This window comes from Oxyura jamaicensis, chromosome 4, assembly GCF_011077185.1.
Source record: "Oxyura jamaicensis isolate SHBP4307 breed ruddy duck chromosome 4, BPBGC_Ojam_1.0, whole genome shotgun sequence".
In the NCBI taxonomy this organism is placed as follows: domain Eukaryota; kingdom Metazoa; phylum Chordata; class Aves; order Anseriformes; family Anatidae; genus Oxyura; species Oxyura jamaicensis.
In genome coordinates, this window is record NC_048896.1 from 54,522,594 (window position 1) to 54,544,253 (window position 21,660).

A 21,660-nucleotide genomic window follows, 5' to 3' on the forward strand; every position below is an offset into this window, starting at 1 on the left:
AAGACATCCCTATTATTCCCTGCAGAAATTCTTGGTCTCTGCTTTTTGTGCCTTTTTGGAATTATTTTTTATAGGTTGAGGGCTTATCTCTTCCTTTTTCACATGGTAATTTCCATAGGAGGTCATAGGTAGGATGTTGGAGAAAATCAGGGACTTTTTCCCTGTCAGAGTGCTGTCAGATTGATGGCTATCTGAAGCCCTTGTGGTCTTCTCAGCTCCTAACATAAACCCCTTCATTAACGGAGTCCATGTTGTCTTAAAACAGACCCCTGGTACAAGTATGTAACATGTAGCATTTATTATTTGGTAATTGTTTGGTAATTTGGTAATATGGTAATTATTACCAAGCAATGCTTGCTTTGATCTCATTGAGATCAGAGTCATCCCCAAAGCTGCTTGATAATGTAAGACATTATAGCTTCCTTTAGTCTCAGTATGTAGGTAAAGTCTCCTCAGTCAGTGCAGTCCAGTTGTGCAGGTCATGATGGACTCAGTGGTCTTTGCATGTAAAACTGCTCCCTATATAAGTCGAGGGCAATTGTTTTATAAAACCAGTTGGCCAGTATTTGGTCTGTTATTTTTGTTATATTCTTCTGGCTAGGTGCATAAAATCACAAGTGCAAGAATTGGCAAGATAATATTTTACCTTAATTTCAGTGAGTTTCATATACTTGTCTTAATTGAGCAGGCCATTCATAAAAACATTCCCTATCAGGTCAAAACTGGTCAAAGTGGAAATACTTGCATAGTAGCAGGTGAGTGAGATGCTAGTCTTGTGCTGAACAGTGTCAGATGTACTTTGACATTCCCTTGGTGAAAGTATAACTCGATACCAAGATTTTAAAAAAATCACATTTTTTTCTCATTGCAAAACTGTGCTGATCTTAAATCTGTCTGTAAATAAGTATGAGCATATATATATATGTATATATATATAAAATGACTGTTTAAAATGGAACGTATACACACCAGAGGTAGTACAGCAGAGCTGGGGGTTGGGATATGGTGTTCTGGTTATGCCAGTTGGACATTCCAGTGCTCTTTGTTGTCACAGGACCCTTTGGGAGCTACCTAGTCTTGTCTCTTTCCTGGCAGGCACCCCATGAAGACAGAGCAGAGCTGCCTGTAGCTCTCCAATCTTCTCTTCCTCCCCATGAGTTGACTGTAGCTGCTGGTCAAGCCTGCAAAATTATGGTACCAGGCTGGTGTTTGTCCTAAGTCAGTTTTTACTCTAGGATGCTACCACAAGCTAAGCTTGCTTTCTTTATGCTGCTCTTTAATTTTCAGGTTTTATGGTCCATTGATCAGGATGGCAGGCAAAACCTGTTGAGGTGTTTTGTCCAGCTGCGGTCTTCAAAATCTAATAGCATTGTCCTTGTTTCCTCCAAGGCAACATAGCTCTGGGAGTACCTCCATAATTATTTTTTTTTCTAGGTTCTTTTAGGCATTTTCCATTGAAGCTGTTAGTTTAGAGATTTGATTTCTATTAGTGGTTTGTGTGAGTGTCAACTTGGGGATTCTTCCTTATTGTGTGTATCTTTAGGGTAATGATTAACTATATAAATTATATGTTATGGTAAAGTCAAACTCATTGGCCAAGAATACACTGCCAATATTTTTGGTGTGTTGTCCCCTGCTAGAGAATATCTTAATAGAGAGAGAGCTGGAGTGATTCCAGCCCTGACCATATTCAGATCTACATGTGCTACCCACCATGTCGATGAAAGCTTTCTTTCAGTAAGGGCACTTTGCCAGGACCAACTCACAACTGGAGGCGAGGAAGTGAAAGGCAAGAAGGGAAGCAGAAGAAAAGTTTCCACGCAGGCACAAAATGAACAAGGGAGACCGAGTAGCTTGCCTTTTAAGGCATATTGTGTTATCTATAATTGTTATATGGCATTCAGATTCCACAGTGATAGGCACCTTAGAAAAGTCCTAAAATAGACACAGTACAGAATTTTATTAGTCTATTTTGGAGACAAATTATAGTACTTGCATAACCACAAGTTTTGGTCCTTCTTCACAAGAATCTGAGGGTAGCATCTGAGGACTTGTTTCTGGTATCATAGTGTGGTTTCCAGGGGCCCAGAGAATGCTGAAAGTGAAGCTGAAGAAAATGACTGAGAGAGGTGTTCTGTCCAGGCAGGCAGCAAGGGCTGTGTGAGACCTCCTCTCCATATATCTAAACACATACTCAGATTGAACATGTTATTTTCTTCTTGAGAGAAAGAATATCTTATGTACTACTTCTGAAGCTGCAGAAAGCAACAGAAAGGGGTGGTGTAATTCAGCAAGATGTTTTCAGGCTTTTCTGTTTTGCCTGGTAGGGAAGTAGGGATTAAATTTACCTCAGAGCAATACCACAAGCATCAGTCAGATTTTGGCCAATTGGTATCTTTGGATCATGCACATATCTTCCTCAGCAATTGGTGGAAGGACAGGCTGTGAGATCATATGGATATGTTCCAAGAAAGCAACAGGATATTAGCCTGAGTACTTGGAAGGGGGAATGAGGAAGAGGAGCATATGGCCAAAAATAATATCTATAAATGTTCCTTGTGCTGCTATATAGACATAATGCAGAAACAGTTGAGCCAGCTCTTCTAGCAGTGGAAAAGAAGTTTAGTGTTGTGAACTTGTGCTGAAGCATGATGGTAAGATAGAAAATGAAGAGATTGAAGATTAGGCTTAACAGAACAGGCAGATGCAATGGCAGGCAGGTCACATGGTGCTCAAATACAGCATCTTCATGCTACTGTTGCTTGTGAAGAACGGCCACGTAGTGAAATGTTAGATTAATACTTCTGTGTCATATTCAGCGGGTTCTAATCAACCTGCAGATCAGAGGGAGGCTGTTGATTACACGATAGCAGGAGTAAAAAAAGGCTCTGAAGAATGTACCTAGGTGCTTAGCATAGTGATTTGCATCTTCCTCTTTATCCCTCAGCAAAGGTCAGAAAACTGCATAAGCATTCATGGTCCATTTTGGTGGAAGTACAGAACAGGTTACTTTAAAGCATCTTCAACATGCTGGGGTAGGAGGCTGGGCATGTTTTACGAGAGTTTTTTGTTTAGTTTTGTTTAAGCTAACCTTAAAGAGCCAGAGGCTCCTATGATTCCATTACCTCACCTCAGCTGACGGGAGGTACTATGGACTTGCACTGCTTTTCAACAAGTGAAACCTGTGCCTCGAATCTCAGATATATACCACAAGTGACTTCAAATACCTACCTTTTAATCTCGTCACTCTTTGTATATGGTACAAGAATGAGACAGGAAAAACATGTATACCTTAAATCTGACAAATAAAATGAAATAAAGTTTTTGAACAGGTAGTCCAGTCCTGCAGAGAGGCTGTTCTTCTGCTTCGCTTTTTAAGCAAAGCAAGGAAACAGTTTCAAAAAGAAAATCCTATATAAATAGTGTATGTGTCCTGAGGCGAAGGATCATACCAAAACTAGTGCTGTAGCACTAAAATTCTGAAAGTACAAGATTTTAAAAATGAAGGAGTTTATCAGAAAGCATGAAGGGAAATGGCAGAGGACACGTGATAGATGCAAAATAGATATCTTTCAAGTGTATCTGAATGCAGTCTCAGTAGGCTTTTTACTACAAGATTTAAAAAAAAGGGGGGGGGAGTAGATGAGGAGGCAAGTGTGCATAAATGTCAGGTTTGTCGTAATTGTTGATTGTAGTATTTTCTTAAACAGATGCTCCTCATGTTAATCTACATCAAACAAAAGTTGGTGAGAAAAATAAAACCTACAGTGGGCAAAGAAAAAAATTGATAATTATGTCAATAAGAGTAAGAGTGAGAAGCCAGAAGCAAACAGAATTCACACACATGCAATTACACCCTTTTAGTGCTAATTTTGCTTAGGGATGAATGTCCTCTTTATTCTCCCCTTTATTTTGAGTGTGGGAATAAAAAGTAAAACCAACCAAACAAAAACCCACAGACAACAAAACCAATAAAATCTGCAGAGTCCCGCAAAAGAAAGAGGAATGCCAAACTTTCCTTTCCTGTGCCTCATAACTAGAAGAGAGAGTCTGTGCAAGCAGCATTACCCCAACTTTAAGGAAGTGGACAAGAGAAGATCTACCTCATTGGTACTACAAAGTTGCAGGAGTAGTCTATGTCATTGTTTCTCTCATCCCTACTCCCCCGTGTTCACTCTTGTATGGGGTCACATCACTTAAACTGGTTGGTAAATCTGCCAGGATGTTGCTTTTAAGTATGCTTTTAAGTATGAAAAGATTATTTAACTAACTGCTTATGATACCAGGAATGTTAGTATGTCGACAAAAAAATGTAACGAAGTATAGGATGATATGAATGATGTGATATGATAGGGACACGTGGCTTCTGTAAAGGGAAATCATGTGTTCTTCCACTAAGATGTTTTGAGCATGTCAAGAAAATCATGGACTTGAGAATCAGTTGAAATTTATTTGGCCTTTAAAAAAGCCTTTGGCAAAGCCGCTCACTGAGAAGCTGCCAAATAAATTAAGCACTGTGATGTACTATAGCAAATTAGAAATTCACCAAGAGATGATAAAACAAAGGATAGGAAGAAATTAGCAATGTTAAACATGACAAAAAGCTAACAGAGGGGTGTTCCATTGCTAAGAGTGGTGTGTAGTTTAGAAAACACAATGCACACAAAATAATGTCTGTGGGTAAGAGAATTGTAGACGATACAACCTCGTGTACATGAATCAAGATTAGAAAAGGCAAAACTTGAAAGAGAATAAAAAGAGGCTAGCTGACAGCTAAATGCAAGGGCAAATGAAGTTACTGTTGACAAATACAAGGTAGTGCACCTTGGAAACAACAGTCTAAACTAATCATGCACCTGACTGTCTTTAATATAATGAACTGTAACTACTCAGGGAAAATATCTGGGTATCATTGTAGACAGTTCAATGAAAACCTTTTCTTTGCATGTGCAGTAGTGGTTAAAAAGTATGTTAGATATTCAAATGTGTGCAGAATAGAACAAAAATAACACTGAAAATATTACAATGCTATTACAAACATATGCTGTGCTGCCACTTCTGATACTCATTTCTGATGCACATTGTGCATCAAAAAGATATATTAGTATTAGAAGGGGTTTTAAAAGCTGGCAATGAAAATGAGTAGTGGGATGGCAAGAACTCCTTTGAAGAAAGAAACTGAAAAGATTGGAACCACTTGGTTTAGCAGGTAGGATCAAAATAATGCATGTGGTAGAGACGATAAATTGAACTGACTCTTTTTTGTCTTTCTTGTAATGTGACAATGAGGAGGCAGCAAGATGAAATGAAAGAAACAAAAAAAAAGAACCAATAGATATAGTGTACCCAAGTCTTTGAACTATGCCTGAAGTTTGTAGGAAGCGTGTAGATCTGTTGAAACTTACTGTGTACTTCATATCAAACACACAGAGAAAAAATTATAGAACCACTAAACACTATTTGAGACTGGGAAGACTGTAAGATAAGTGTACTTTGCACTGTCAAGGAGAATATCCACAGTTAAATGAAAGAAACTCGGAAGAAGTCCTTCAATGTCTTTGACATAAGTCAGAACATGGTTTTATGGGGTTTTGGAAGAGCCTTTCTTTATGTGCTCTGGTTTGTTGCAGCATAATTCAGAGAGATCCAAATCTGTCAGCAGCCAGGCTCAGACTGGGACTCTGGAGAAAACTTTCCAGCTGCCTTCTCATCTCCTCTTGCCTGTGGTTCTTGCTGTCACCAGGGAATAGGAGCCGGGTCAGGCTGCTGTGTTTGTCCTTGCCAGAAGTTACCCGTCCCCCTTTACAGTGGCTCCGCCACCACCAGCAGCAGCCTAGTTGAGTCTGAAGAGGACACCTGATGGTTTGGGTAGCACTAGCACAGTGTAAGAGCCATTCCCTGGATTTAAATTCTGTCATTCCTTGGCTGCAAGTTATAAAAAGGCTCTAATTTAGGAGAAATCCATTGGTGGCACTGCTATTGTCTTCGGATAGGAGAGAAATCCAAATCAGATGAATCAGTCCCCCATTCTCAAAAGGTACAGCAGGGGTGGCGTGCTGTGCTCCTGGGAGGAGAGGGTGGGCCCCCACACAGACTTTGCCACCTATCTGCAGCAGTGACAGCTTTCAGAAGGCATCGCATTGATGGTTGCGATACAGGGCCTCTGGAAGAAGTGGTTAAATATGTAGGCAGGGAAATGTTGATTGGTGGGGATCCTGGAGACAAACTCTGGCACACAGGCTCTCAGTGGGTGTAAGAGAGAAAGTTGCCATGGTGAGAGTGCTTGCTACCATTAGTACCTCTCGGTGCTCTTCGTGAAGGAAATAGCTTGCATACTGCTGCGCTCACAGACCAGCCAGTTTCCAGCAGTGGAGATAGATGATCTGGTTGGCATTTCCGTTGTAACCTATTAATACTTAGAATTTATTGTGCTTCTCTTCTTCTGCAAGGTTATTGCTTTAAAATTGTCCTAGGCTAGCATTAGCTTTAATTTTTTGTTGTTGTCAGTTGCAGTTTTAAGATTCCAGAATTTGTCTGTAAATGTCATGCTTATACAATACCGAGAATGTCATTCTGTGAAGCGGCGGGCCAAGAGAAATTCTCTTTTGCTATCTGTTTATTTAGCACCTAATCTCCAGAGCCCTTGAAGAACCATTGAATAAAAAGTTACGCGGCTCTGGTTTTCACTGAATGCAAAAAGGGCTGCAAGAGGGAGGCCTACCAGCTTCACATTTTAGCAGGCCTGAGTTCAGGTGCAATGCATGTAGAGCAGGGAATGCAGGATAGGAGCTTGTGACTGAATTCCTTTTTGGCTTTTGGACTCCCAGGCTTCAGCAGCAAGCCATGATTTCCTGGCACAGGTGGCTACTTCTGAGCCAAGCCCAGGGAGCTGGGCTCAGTAGGGTGGGGGAATGACGCCTACCTTGCCAAGAGTTCATCGAACCCCTCCGTGTTTCAGGTGAAATATTTTACGTTCAACAAATTACCATTTTCCAACAAAAATCTGTCTCAGTGCAATATTTCCAGCCAACTCAAGTCACAAGTGAAAATGAATGTGTGGAGCTCAGTCTGGTGCCAATTTGTCTTAATCACGTGTTCATCAATGAGTAGGGAACAAATGTATGTATTTGCTAGTCTTTCTGGAGGGAGTAGCCCCGAGTGCTACTGTCAAGATTTTAAATTTATTTGTGAAGCTATGGAGACAAAACTTTTTAATACACCTGTGATTATTATGCTGAGCTCAGTTATTCCCTCCCTTTCATGAGTACTGTGTTAATCAAGAAATTGTATAATTGTGTGTACGTAGTTTATATTAATGAGTGTGTCTGTTCAGGTAGATAATATGTAAAAACCACTGCAGATGGATGGATGGATAGAGTTCTTTTTAAAACATAATCAGGATTAGGCCTGGGGATGCTGGACATTATATAGTCGTATTGGAGCAAACAGTCTCTATGAGAAAGAGCATGCAGTCAAAATATGAGGACAGTAAGATTAACTATAATAATTGACTGATAGAATTATCTGTCAAACACCATCTCTCCTGTTTGTAGTTTATGATAACAGAGCTGTTTGTTTTCTGGGAGAATTAATTTGCAATGAACTGCTTCAATAGCACGTTGGTATTGCCAGGTGTTGTGTCTTTACCCTAATAGTTTGTAAATTGATGATGGACGTTGCTGTGCAGGTTGATGTTTTGCCGGGTTGCTCTGAACAATTATTTATGAGGTTGCACAGAATGATTGTGCTTAGCAGGACATATAATAAATAGGTTATTGTGGAGTTTCTTTGTTTAGTTTTGTTTTTAATCAAGGAAGCTGCTAGTTATAGCTTGGATTTTTTTTTTTTTTTTTTTTTTTGCACACTGACAGGTCATCAGGATCAGGTTATAAGAACTGTTTCACCCAAAGCAGACTTCATCATTTCCATGCCACAGAAGCAGATGTTTCTGATTTTTTTTTTTTCAGTTGAGTCTGATGTTTATATTGACTTATGTGTGAAAGAATCCTACTGTTCATAGTACCTGACCTCCTTCCAAGTGCTCCGAATGCAGAGTTCATTCATTAGTTAAATTTTCTTTTTTTTTTTTTTTAAAGCAGTGTCAGACGCGTTGAGCTGAGATTTCTGTAATGCTAGTAAACTGCTCTGCTTAATACATGCTTTTATCTTTCACCTCTTGAACCAGGTTCATCAGCACCAAGACAGGGGTGAGACCTTTCAATGCCAGCTATGCCCTTTTACTTCCTCCCGCCACTTCAGCCTGAAACTCCATATGCGTTGCCATCAGCATTTCCTCAGGACAGAATCCAAAGTGAAGGAGGAAATACCAGAAACTGAGGTGAAGGGGTCACCACAGCTAAATAGTGACTCCTGCTCGGGACCACAGAGGGAAGGAGTTGGACCTGACCTTATGGGATCAGCATCTGTATCTAAAACGCCTGATGTGGCTGGGCAGGCTAGTGGAGGAGTTCCACCTTTACTAGTGAAAGAAGAGCCCAAAGATGACAATGGCATCTCAGCTGCACCTTTTGCTCTTAGCACTGTTGACAGAGCCCCCAACAACACAAAACTGAAAGAATCCTCTGACTTTGTGGCCAATACAGCATCAGCACTATTCAGCCAAGACATCTCTGTCAAGATGGCATCAGATTTTCTTATGAAGCTGTCAGGTAATTGAGCAGCAAGCACCAGCAGCGGCAGCTGCTCCTTTGATGGGCTAAGAAACCTTTTGCCTTGGGTCTGCTAAGTCATTGAATTGCAGGGAGAAAAACCTTGCAACTTCTTAACTTGTAATTTCTTGTTTCTTTGGATAAGAAAAGAGGTGCATGATAGAGGGAAGAGGGAAGGCAGTGAGAGAAGAGAAAAAGAGAGGGGTTTTGTTGTTTAATTATTAAAATCTGGGACTGGGAGTGGGAACTTGTTTTCCAGGCTTTGATATTCACTGACAATTACCTTGGCAAATCTCATTTTGTGTGTTTTTTCAGGCCTGCTAAATATCTGTAGTTCTGGTTTAAATTCAAATTCACTGAGGGTCACAAGCACCCAGCATGTTAGAAAATTCAGCTCTTAACTTCTCTGCCTTTGACCATCTGTTAAATAGCACCAATAAGTGATTGGTGACCTTCCTTTCAGAGTAGCATATGATGTCTAACTAGTCAATGCTAGTGAAGTATGAATGTTACTGCATTCTTGATTATTAACATGAAATTGGTAGTCCTAGAGATTCGTGAACATTTTTTTAAAATATTTTAATTGAAATCCATATCTAATGCAAACGTGTTTATTGTGGTTTCTTTTTCATTGTCAGGTTATTGCTGTGAGAATGATATTCAGATGTGTGAATCTGAAATGGAGAATGTGTTTAGGGAAAATCTATTATTTTATGTGCTTTCTTATTGATTTGACTGAACATTTCAGAGCTGTGGACATGCTAGGAGTTTGTTCTATAAATGTTTTCAAAATTGGACTTTAATTCTTAAAGAGAAAGAAGTCAGGAAAAACGTCACTGGAGGAACTTGTGTTTCACGAGGAGAAGACAGTCTGTGTTGTAAATTTTAGGCTTTGGAGGTAGAAGATACCCTTTTCAATACAGAATAATTGGTCATCTTTTTCCTTTAGATGGAATCTAAGTTGCATTTCGGTAAATTTCATTGTCAGGTAAAGTAGGAAAGTAGCTCTGACCTAATGACCCCTGCCTAGGTGAAACAGCAGCCTTTTATTGTGGAAAGGTTCACTGTCCTCATCTGCCCAGCATGACCAAGAAAAAATGAGCAAAGATAAGCCTGTTACATCTGTACATTGTTTAATTGAGTTTTGAATTTGAACTCTATACAAAATCCATTTTTGATGTCTGACAGCTGTCCTGTATATGTTGTCATTCTGACGTCTCTCTTAAATTTGTATTGTACACCCCGTAGCTCAGTGCATTGGCTGTACTGACCTGTGGATGGTAGTGCTCGTGGAGGATGCAGGTAGCAAGAATGAGAGCAGAAAGCAGGAGAGCTCTGCTGAAAAAGCATGCAACATTTTGATGTGTTGTTTTTCATGTAGCTGTTGATGGGGAGCTGTTTACAGTTTGGCAGCTGGTCATGTTTTCAGTGTCTGATCTATTGGCATGAGAAAAAGGATACAAATGTACATTATTCATGCAAAAGGCCTATGCAGTTATTTTATGGTGACTTACTAAAGGTCTTGAAACCTGACTTGTATGCACTGTTACCTAGCAACAAGTTATAAAGTCACTGGGGGAGTGAGATGTATCTGTAATTTTGTATGTGTGCATATTTGGATGAAAATGTACTGCCAGTCACCAAGTTTACTACACAAGGAGAGCAATGTTCAAAGGAATGGAATTTCTTTTATCCTGAGATTTGTATTGTGTTATATACATTTAGCTTGTGCTTTCCTGCACACCACATGCATAAATTTAGAAAATAAGTAAAAGAAATTCTCTTTAAACAGGTTGGCTAAGCAATAGCTGCATTTTTTGGCTGCTTGCTGTGCTGAACCAAGTTCCTTTGAGTGATTTCCTTATTATGACACTCTCCTCTTAGGCCCATCAGTACTTCAATTATTGGCCTTACCTTTTCAGTGATATAAATCTTTTGACATCTCAAACTGTATATGCCAATTGTAACAGCCAACACAGATTTGTCGAGACCAAATTATGTCAAAACAATCTAATTTTCTTCTCTGACAGGCCTTGTGGCTAAGAGAGAAGCAGTAGATAGATATCTAAGCTTTTAGAATTTGGCATTTATTCTTATTGAATATTGATGGCTTAAATGAACATTTATTTTTGCTTGCCAATGTTTATTGCTCCTCCTCTTCTTTGTTAGTTTCAGTTTCTGCGTCTCCAGTTTCATGGGAAGCCTCAGGGCCTGTTGGTTTTCATTTCTGGGCAGTTTCAGCCTCTTCTTTTTCCAAGTGTTTGACCCAGAGGCATTCTTGCCTCCCTTCACACTCAAGAGTTGCGTTCTCCAGTAACATCTCAGAGGAGAAGCTTAACTACTGCATCTGGGGTGGAAGATGGTACCAAATTGGTGGTTATTAACTATCATCACTTTTGAAATTGAATATTCATAAACATGTATATAATCTTAACTCGATATTATTTCTGATTGCGTAATGCAGTACTTCTCTAGTCCAGATGAAGTGGGTATCAGGTGGCTGGAAAACAGTACACTGAGAGTAGCTTGCAGGCCAAAGACAAGGGTTGCCTTGAAAAGGGATCAGGGAGAAATGTGCAGCTATTCAACAGGCAGTTGCACAAACAGAAAATCAGGAACAGCAGCTAGGTAACAGTTCGGTAGGAAAGGAACAGGAGTTAATAACATCATACCGTTGCGAGAATGGCAGTCATTGTACTGGGATGTATAAGGGAGAAACGGCCCCAAAGAACGGGAAGGCAATCCTGCTCTTCTTCGACTTGGTAAAGTCCAAGTTTTTGGCATTGTAGTTCATGAAGAGCATGGATAGTTGGGAGGACTTCAAAGGAGAGCAGCAGAATTGACTGGAGGTTGAGAAAACATTTCTAGTGAGGATGCATGAAAAGGAGTGAGGTTGTGAAACCTATAGAGAAGACTAAGAGAGTCGCTAATACACATTTAATGCATTAAAATGTTTAGGGGGTGAATAATCTGACGTTGATTCATGATGATTAGGACAAACAATAACACTCCTATCTATTGCTTTAGGTTTTAAGCTAGCATTAGGAAAATCTTTCCCGAAGTTGAAGTTTTTAAACTTCTAATTGGCTGGAGAGATTGGAGCATCTCTACCACTGGAGATTTTTAAAAAAAACAGATAGCTGCCTGTCAGATATGGTTGATCACATATCAGGCAGTAGGATGCACTAGATACATGTGTCTTGGTCAGTGAACCATACAACAGCAGAAGCAGTTACAGGAAACTCCAGCTGAACAACAAGTAGCAAGCTGTAGAGTAGCAAAGGCGGGGGGAAATTACAGATGTTCAAAGTTGGACCTGATTTTGAGTTGTTCATAAATGAACTGAGATGATAGGGCTCAAAATGGTTTCTGAATTTTAATTCAGAAAGACTTTGGGGGTCTTCAGATTCAAAGAGGTAGAGCAATGCTTTTGTAGGTGACCTTCAGAGATCCTTTCAATCCTAATTTTTGTGTCATTCAATGACATTGGTTGCCACAAATATTTTTAGATGCATGCAAATCACGAAATGTTAACCTGGGAATAGGAACAAACATCAAAATCTTTTGCAAATTCCATTCTCTAGGTCCTACTTTAAGGTAGGATACGTTTTTAAATTCATAGTGATATAAAAGGATGCTCTGAAATTTCATTTAACTTCAGAAGGATTATTGTTTATAAAGAATATTAGCTGAAGACTCTTAACATATAACCTTACCCTAGAAGAATATTTAAGCATGGGTCTATTTTTACCTTCAGACTTCTCCCCTCTTATTTTCAGTGGGATTGCCTGTATGCTTTAAGTTGCCCAAACAGTTTGCTGGATCAGTGCTTTGCCAGGATGTTTTGTTCCCCCACTCCACTAATTCTTTGTCACTGCATTCGTATCGTAATTTGCACAGTATTTGCTTTTCCTGTTTTAAAAATTTCAGTGGTAGACATTATACAAAACATCTCTTTAAATTCTGATGCCCTTCCACCCAGTTCTAAGGCTTGTTTTCTTCTGTAATAAAACATGGCTTTCACAATGATCCAAATTACCACGGCCACTGTGCTCTAGTGAAGTTATTACTGTGCCTATGTTGTGCGCAGCAGTTACTTTTCATAACATTCGAAAATAAATGAAACCCATCAAAATGAATGGGATTCCTGCACTACTGATCCCAAAGGAATTCTGTGTGGAAATAGTAATTGTAAAGCATACTTCATTCCTGGCCTCCCTCCCCGACTTCTCTGTTCACCAAGTGCATTACTCTAGAAAGCATCTCTCTTCATCTTCTGACGTTGTGTGTGCTTTGCTTCTGCAGTTCTTTTTATGTTCCCCAGGTTACTTGCATGGAAAAACTTTAATACAGAAAGGGGGAAGGAGGGATAACAAGCATGCTGAGTGTTTGGGGCTGGCCATGTTAAACAAAGAGAAACAGTGCTTTCTCCCCATCACTGCCGTGCGAGGAGTCCAATTTAGATTTTGGAAAGTAATGCCACTGTGGGATTTTGGTGACTGTCCAAAGAACTTGGGCTTTGCATTCATGTTTCCTGAGCTGATTCCATTAATGGAGTAACAAAATTGTAAATCATCAGACAGCTACACACAAAACACTAGTAGATAAGCTAAGTAACCGCTTAGCTTACCCATTCTGTTTGCCTTTTGAAAAGTACTGCATTCCTTAAAGGTAGCACAAGTAACTTGAAATGTTGCAGCACTTGCCGTTGACAGTACTGAACTGGCTGGCTTGAAGACTGTTTGAGCAGCTATTTTTAATAAAATAAAAGCATGTCCAATTAAGTTGTCATAATTGATGCATTTGTGTAGTAGGTTCCAAAGAAAAGACCATGCTGTCTATATTTAGGATTCATAGTTTATGCCAGAATGTAAATTTTCAATTGGAATACATAAGCGGACAGGGCTGGCAATTATTCAGCCATATCCTTAATTTAAGAGTACTGTGAATTCCATAATGCTGCCGTCAGTGTAAATACCCCCTGATGTCATCAAGATCTCTTTGAAGTGTCTCTCCAGAATCACATTTTCATAATTTCTTTATGAACCTTTAATTTAAAATAAAACTAAAAAAGTACAATAGTACAGGTAATGAAAACTTGTGCAAATCTTTGCCACTGATACGCCACCACCCTTCTCATCCCTTTTCAGCAATTTTTAGTCTTATGTCCAAGACTTTCCTGGTATTCTTAAAATCATATGCGTCATATTTTATAACTTGTAGAAATAGAGTTTAGCAAGATAAAGCAGTGTAGACTCTGCTCTAATTCAGTTGTTTAAAATGTAATATAACAAATTGCTTTTTTGTTTACTCAGCCCAATACAGCTTAAAAGAAGACATAAATATGATTCTGAACCATCTCTGTACGTACAACTTTGTTTTAATATCTACAGAAACTGTTATATTTAGGAACAGCTAGACTGATGTCTCTTGCTTCCCTGATTACACCGTTACTTTGGGCAGAAGTCCTAGCTTATGAGCCATTCTGTCAGAGCTATCCAAAACAGGAATTGAGGACATTGTTTGTTCAATCATCTCCGATTATTTGTTTTGTTTGTTTGTTTGTTTGTTTTGTAAACAATTATAAAGGTCATTCTGGTGGCACATCTCTCTTTCTCTGTTCCTGTGTAAAGAAATTTCCATACTCCAAGTAATTCCTTCCTATAAGCAACAATTTTTGCTTTTTTTTTTTTTTTTTTCAAAATTTTGCAAATTTTCCCCTTCGTTTCTTCTGCTCCCCAGAAGTTTACCTAGTCTACTGTTGTTTTGATTTTTACCTAGAAAGGAGAACATGGTCTTAGTAGATGTTAGAATTTTGTTCAGCAGGTGGGAAGTTGGCTGTATACCAGACATCTTGGGGTATGGGGACATGTCTGATCTTCCAGGTGCTGTAGCAATTTGCCAAATCCCCTCTGTTCCTGTTGGACTAGGATGTTGTAAAATTCTGAGAGGAGAGTAACAAGACTCATCACTCTCTGGTGTTGTCTTATTTTGTTTAACTACAGGTTCTTAAATGCAAAGCAGCTTTAGAGAAGATCAAGATAATTAGCAACCTTTTCTAGACCACTGCTTACACAGTTGCAACATATTTAATCAAGATAATTTGGAAGACCTCATATTTTAAGCGGTCTCTGGAAGCCCTGAGGTGGCAAGTCTTGGCACTATCATAGTTCTCGTGTTCATCTATTCTGCCATTCCACTGCTTTGATAAAAAACAAACAAACAACAACAACAAAAAAACAGTGTTTTAATGCCAAGTGTCATTGAGCCGTAAGTAGCTTCTCATCCCATCCTCTTCTTTGCAGTCCTATATGTTAGTTTATTTCGCTGAGGGCAGAGTAAAGGGCTTTGAAAAGAAGATCAAATTGAGTTAGCACTCCCAGGAAGGGTAAGTAAAATGACGTGCTCTTGGACAGGTCAGTACTCCAGGGCAGGAAGCACTAAAAAGAAATGAGAGACCAGCAAGATTGTCCTGCTAGAAGAACAGTATTTCTCCTTTTGGGGCCACTTCTGGTGTAGGCAGCCTCTGTGTATAGTAAGTTGAACATGATTTATCAGCCCAATTGGATCTTAGTCTGGAGATTCTCCAACAGATTCCAATTGTATAAATGTTTCTTGCAAGAGCCACTGGTGGCTTCTTCTGCAGCATTTGTACCTCTTACTCAGTTCTTGAGTATCCTCAAACATAAGACATAGTCTCCATGCGGAATGCCAATACCTACCTGTGCATTTCAATTATTAGAGTGAAAATAGTAGAAGACTCAAGTCAGAACCTTTATTGACCACAGATGCCTTCAGGAGGATGATGTCCAGATTCAGGGAAATGTCTTTTGAAGCTATTGAAGGTCCTTGGCTTCTTTAAACCACCATGGCTCAGAGCTCGCCCCCGGAACAGAAGTCTCGCTGCATCATTCAGATGCACTAGCTCCAGTGGGACCTGGCTAAAATACTGTTCTTTCTTCCTGAGGTAGAAGTCATGCTATGGTTCTCTTTCAAGGTGGGTCTGAAGAGAATCAAAAAGGTCTCAAGGAGATCAGTTCCATTTGCAGTGCATTTGGGAACCTGTCCTGACTTTCCCCTTTTCCCTCAGGGCATGAGTGCCCTGCTCTCTCTCATCTTGTCTCAGTAGTCGAGGATCACTGTGATGGTGCAGCAGTGTACGGTGGCATGAGATATTTTCAGCAGACCCAGACAGTCAATGTTTTTTGTCATGGCCTCCTCTTTTGTGGGGGCATTTTTGTTGTGGATTCCCCCCCCCCCGGGGGGGGCATGTTCTTTGCTCAGACAAACAAGGTGACCAACTCCTTGCTGTTTGCAACTTGTAACTGAACTTGGCTGAAGCAATCAGCCCATTTTTCCTTTCTCAATTAAAACATTTTGAGCATTCAGAAATCCTTGGTGAGTGGACTGATGCCGTTAGCAGCTCTTATCAGAGCATTTCAGATTAGTGGCAGATGCCCAAGGCTTTTCTTGTGGCACTTGGCAGTTTGAGAAAAGTGTTAAAACTTTGATCTACTTTTGCCAAATGGATCAAATGATCCTAGTTTCCAGGAAGATAAAAACTGGCAATTTGGAATCTTCTTTGATTTATTTTTCCTGGGTATGGAATGGAATGAATGTAGAAGTATCAACCCTGCTTGAGAGACTGCTGCCTGTTGGTTGGGTTTTCAGTGTTGTTCCCCCCTCCCTCACTGTGTATTTCTAAATTAAATTGCTGTTTTTTTTTTGGATTCAGTCCGCAGGCAACACATCCTTCAGTCTGTTCTCATTGCAATTCAGGATGAATGTAAGTTAACTAGAAATTAAGTATATGTACGTGTATCTATTTTTGTATGTAGATAGAAAATGTTACTCCTTCTGGGGAGTAATAATTTTCTAGTTCAAAAATACTTTAATAGACTTCAGCATCATCTCTTTAATCCTTGTCTAGTTCAATTTTTTTTTTTAAAGGTCTTTCAGTCTTAGGGTTTTTTTGTTTGTTTGTTTGCTTTTAATTGGTCTTAGTCAACTTTTATTTCCTTTATTTGCAATTATTTTCCTTAGATCTATTTATTGTTCTCTAATATAACTAGTGGATGCGTCATAAGGGCTATTATGCATTTGTTAGAAAACGTGACCCTTTTTTTGTCTCTAGTTTTAATGTATGGATCTGATAGACTGGACAATCTCCCCCCTTTTTTATTAGTCCGTCTCTTTAGGTTTCATTTACATTGGAATCTGCTTTAACATGTTTCAAGAAAGAGCAAAAGCCAGAGCAAAAGCCCCTCTAATTGAAGCAATAGTGTTGAAACAGACCTAGTAGTTGTCTGATTTTGTTTTTGTTTTCCTGGGAAAGAAAAGTGAGGTAAATATACCTGTTTTTTGGGATTTGTCTATGATTAAGATGCTTGGTTTTTGCAAAGTGTGGTCAGTTAAAGGAATGTGCTGACAGTTAACAAAACAAAAATCTACCTCTTTCCTAGTTTATTAATTCTATCTTTGGACTATCTGGTCCAAAGCAAAGTAACTAAAGTGGGCAGAACCACCTACATAGATAAGAATATTAGTCATGGATTTCTTTTTTCCTCTCACATGATAGTACCAAATGCCCATTGTCAAGACTTCTTTGGGCTGTGGGACCTTGATTCCATTTTATGTTTCTCATAGGTGAGGTCTGATAGACATACAGGGACAAAATGAGTGTACAGATTGTGAAGAGCTCATTTGGGCTATGACTAATGTTATGCCGGTCGATTTGTTGTCAAGGTAGGTTTTGCATTGGTATCCTGGGTGGTGGCTCAAAGTGTGAGAGAGCAGTGGCTCATAGCACAAGCTGCCAAAGTAGGAGAGCTAACGTGGCCTAGGGAAAGAAGGGGAGAGCCAGAGGTGGGAAAGGAATTTTGAAAGGAATTTCAACATTATTTTGGGTGTGTCTCTGTTTAAGCTCTGGCATGGCCTACCTTGACATGTTGGTTCTCTGAGCTGCTGGAGTTTGACTTCATCTCAGCAGAGCTAGAGAATAGCCCTGGGATGAACGGCATAGAGGTACCACTTGACAGCTGCCCTTGGTGGGGTCAGATTGTCCCTCAAGTTTTGGCTCTGTGATAAAGAGGGTTTAATAAACGTTAATTTTTTCCAAAAGTGCCCACGCTGATCCTTGTGCTACTCCCTCTTCTGGTGGCAGGGGATCCCATAAGGCCTCTGTTACTGTTGACTAAGGCCTAATTCTGAATAAAAGTTCCTAGCTTAAGGCTGTGATACTGTATAAATTTAGTTACAGTCGTTCTGCTTGAGTGTAGATGTTTTTGCTTTGATCTTAACATGGTTTTTGGTGGACTATGGTGAAAGGTTGCAAACACGCTGACCTATGTATGTCAGTTCAGTATCACCTCTGTATTTTACATGGTAAAGTTGCCTGCTGACCTGGTCCTTAATGCTTCCTCTACCTGGTTCATTTCATGGGCAGAAACATAGCAGGCTGCACATATTAATGATTGTTCTCAGTGGGTCTTCTTTACCTCTTCACTCAGACTCATATTTCCTTTATTTTCTGGAACAATTTGAATTAATGCATTCTTGAAATGAACACATTCAAAAGAATTTTCTCCAGGTTCTCTGAAAGTTCATGAAGAAATCTCTGTACCAGTTGCACTCTGCTCCTGGTGGAGGCATTTTTCATATCTGCAGCAGCGAGAGTGGCTTATTTTAAAGGGGGAAAGACTTTTATTTTATTGTTTGGTGAAAACCAAAAGATCAACTTCAGGTCAAACCCCAGAACAGACTGAGCTAGAAAGAAGATATAGAAGGCAGGTGGATTTTTTTGTGAGTACCTTGGTAAAGTTAAGATTGATTTGGGAGTCTAATCTGTATTTTGGTGAATTAAAACATACTTTAATGTTTCATATCTCTGCTTTTGCTATTTTTTAAAACAGGAAAAAAGTAATTCCTAATACCGGTAAAAGTGCTTATAGTTCATAAAAGCACTTAGTTCCTAAGTGCTTGTAGTCCATACTAAAAACTACATGCATAAACTGATCTCATTTCTGAAATAGTGAATAGTCCCAGTGAGTGTGTATGGACTGAATATGTGTATACAGTTTGTGCCATTTCCTTTAATCTTGTCCATTGGTAATAGCTTCCCAGCCATAAATGGCAAAAATATATATCATCAGAAGCCTGATCAAATGAGTCTGGAACATAAATGGGAGAGATGTAAATATTGTGTTACAGGGTAAAACAGTTGCTTTGGGGAAAAAAAAAAAGAAAAAAAAAAAAAAGGACACTGATCCATAAGAAAATGAACACATAAGCAAATGGAACTGACTGTTTGCAAGAAAGACAGCAATTGTGCTCCATACTTTGGGACTGAGGTCTCTGGGAGATGGGGAGCACTTCAGTGGCCTGCAGGGATTCACATGTTCCAGGAGTCAGATTTTGGAGGAATGACTGAGGAGAGTATCTTGGGAAATAAGCCAGGACAGTGAGGAGCCAGAGAGTTGGTAGGAAGCAGTGAAGTGGAGGAGGAAGTAGACTAAGGGCTTAAGCCAGTGAACTTTCCCATAATTTGTGTTGATTTGACCTGTCAGTATCCTGCACCTTCAATTGAATGTTACTGTCCCTCTAGTATGCCATTTCCTCAGCTTTTACTGTTCTTGCCATGGGTTTGTAAAACAAACAGCTCCCTCCAGCAGTTAATGCATATTGACTTCTAATGCCCTACTGTCCAGTAAAAAGTGTTGTGGGATGCTTCCCTCTCACAAGGGCTAAGCTCATCCGTAAGGGTCGTGAGGGTGGATGGGTGAATGTCATATGGAAGGAGGAAGATACATGGGAGAGGAACGACAGGTAGTGAGGTAAGTGGTGAGAGAGCTTAGAGAACAAAATGGGGCTCTTTCTTTCATATTTGTGCAGACAAAGGTTTAGAGAGGTGAGAAAGATGTAAACTCATCAAGCTTTGGGGTACTGAAGGAGTCATCTACCGTGTGTTACTGTGCGTTTAAGGTGGAATTATGAACAAGGAAAAAAACGGTAACAACTGTCAGGAAAGGAAATATCTCTTTTTGGTCAAAACTAAAGAATTAAAGCTGATCAAAAATAGTTTGATTTCTTTAGCCTCCTGTTAGTCATTCAGTCTGTTGATGAAATTATATTGCATAGTTTTGGAAGTATTGTTTAAGAAGTGTTCTTGGTTTTATCCCTTCAACTAAATGTAGCGCAAAGGATCCATTGCTGTCTAGTAGTATCTGAAAGACCATTCAAGAACAGCAGGGTTCAGGGTGCTGATTTTAAACAGCACCGAAGTTTGTGTCCTTCTCTGAGGCTGTGTAGCAGCTTATGTGGGGTATTTGAAAGGATTATTTTATACTTGCCTTTTTTTTATGGATATAGAACCTGCAACAGTGCTCTAATAATACCTACCAATACAGAGTTATCTAATAAACATCCCTCTGTTCTTTCTTAACTAATACCAACTTTTAGGACCTAGGAATTTGCAGTTTATCTATGTACACCCCTCTTAGTTTTCCAGTCTTTCTACTCTCCATCTCTTGCCTCTTTTTTCATGCTCTTAAGAATTCACTATGTAGTACCCATGGACTTTGTCAAATCTGCCCTTATGTGACATGGTATTATAAACTTCCATCAAACGTATGGGAGACATGCAAACCAATGACCTTGTGGGATGCTTTGTAGTTGGAGTATGGACAAAAGAAGAAAGAGAAGTAGGATGTTTTCATGAGCTCTGGTTAGATGCAGTTTTTGTGATTCCAAACTGTCCCTGGGTACAGAAGAAGCAGATGGTTGTTTACCTCTTGAAGCATCTTTGAATACTGTTTGACATTCTTGCTTCCAATACCTGCTCTAGCATTTTTCAGGTTGTGGTTTCGTACTGTTACTAGCTGTTCTATGATTCTGTATTACACACCTCATTAAGTTTACCTTTTTCCTTCTCTTGACAGCTGCAAATCAAAAAGAGCCCTTGACTCCAAAGTTTAAAGTGAAAGATGAGCCTAAGGATGAAGAAGCTGCAAGTTCAACCTTGTCTCAGTCCAACTATGTGTTCAGCCAGGAATCTGAAACCTCAGATCCCAGTGTCCCTGAGGAGAAACTCAAGCCACAAGAACCACAGACAAATGTGATGAGGCAGGACATTTCAGTCAAGGCAGCATCTGAGCTCCTCATGAAGCTCTCAGGTAGATACCTTATTTAATATTATTCAACTTAATATTTTTTCAAGTATGCTAACAAGGTTACCTTGCAGAAGGAGGGTAACGAAGCTTTAGTAGGAAGTAAAGGAACAAATGAAAATGTCTCTCTACACAAATTCATATACATAAGACATCTCAGTTTGTTCTGTCACTGTAGTATCTAATTATCTGTGTTCTGCACAAATTTCACTGGTCTTCAAATTAATGACTACGGAACAAGTCAAAAGAAATGAAACCTTAAAGCTTTTAGATACTGTTATTTTTTAAATGTACCAAAACATTTTTATATCAATGTATTCATATCTGTCATTTCATTAACATCATAAAAATATGTCTGTACTGAACTGTACCTGATAAAACTTCAAAAATGCTTTTAAAGCTTTTTATATTTTTTTTTCCTGACAATATATTGTATTCAGAATTGTAATACTGGCTGTTTTTTTAAGAAAAAAAAAAAAAAAAAAGAAGGTAAACTGAGCTGCCTTACTGCTGTTGAACACTTGAATTTGCCTACATTGCCTTTCAGACAGTTGGACAGTATGCATGTGTATACCCACAAATACTGTTAGGTCTGGAGGGAGCCAAATAAAATGTATGTTCTGCTAATTATGCTTTGTCTAGCTGTCAGAGTTGATGTTTAACTTTAGGGAAAGTTAAAAGTTTGAGTTCTCCCTGCTGGGAACAGGATTTAAGTGAATGATAAAAAGGATTTGAACTTCTAATATGCTTAAATTTTTATGAGTGAGAAACAAAAGTTGGTCTGGGAGCCTAGGTTTCATACTTCCCCACTTAAACTGGATCAACTA

The 21,660-nt window shown here is 39.3% G+C and overlaps 1 protein-coding gene across 9 annotated transcripts in view; it reads left to right on the top strand.

The window, feature by feature from the left end:
- ZNF827 (zinc finger protein 827) overlaps nt 1-21,660 on the top strand; it is a 159,141-nt gene that overhangs the window by 85,319 nt on the left and 52,162 nt on the right. For all 9 annotated transcript variants that reach the window (XR_004750140.1, XM_035323782.1, XM_035323776.1 and 6 more), the window contains 2 exons: nt 8,186-8,669; nt 20,606-20,839. Coding sequence is in view for 8 of the 9 variants with exons in the window: in XM_035323782.1 (XP_035179673.1) it covers nt 8,186-8,669; nt 20,606-20,839 (718 nt within the window). In the remaining variant the exon portion in view is untranslated. The remainder of the gene's footprint in view (nt 1-8,185; nt 8,670-20,605; nt 20,840-21,660) is intronic.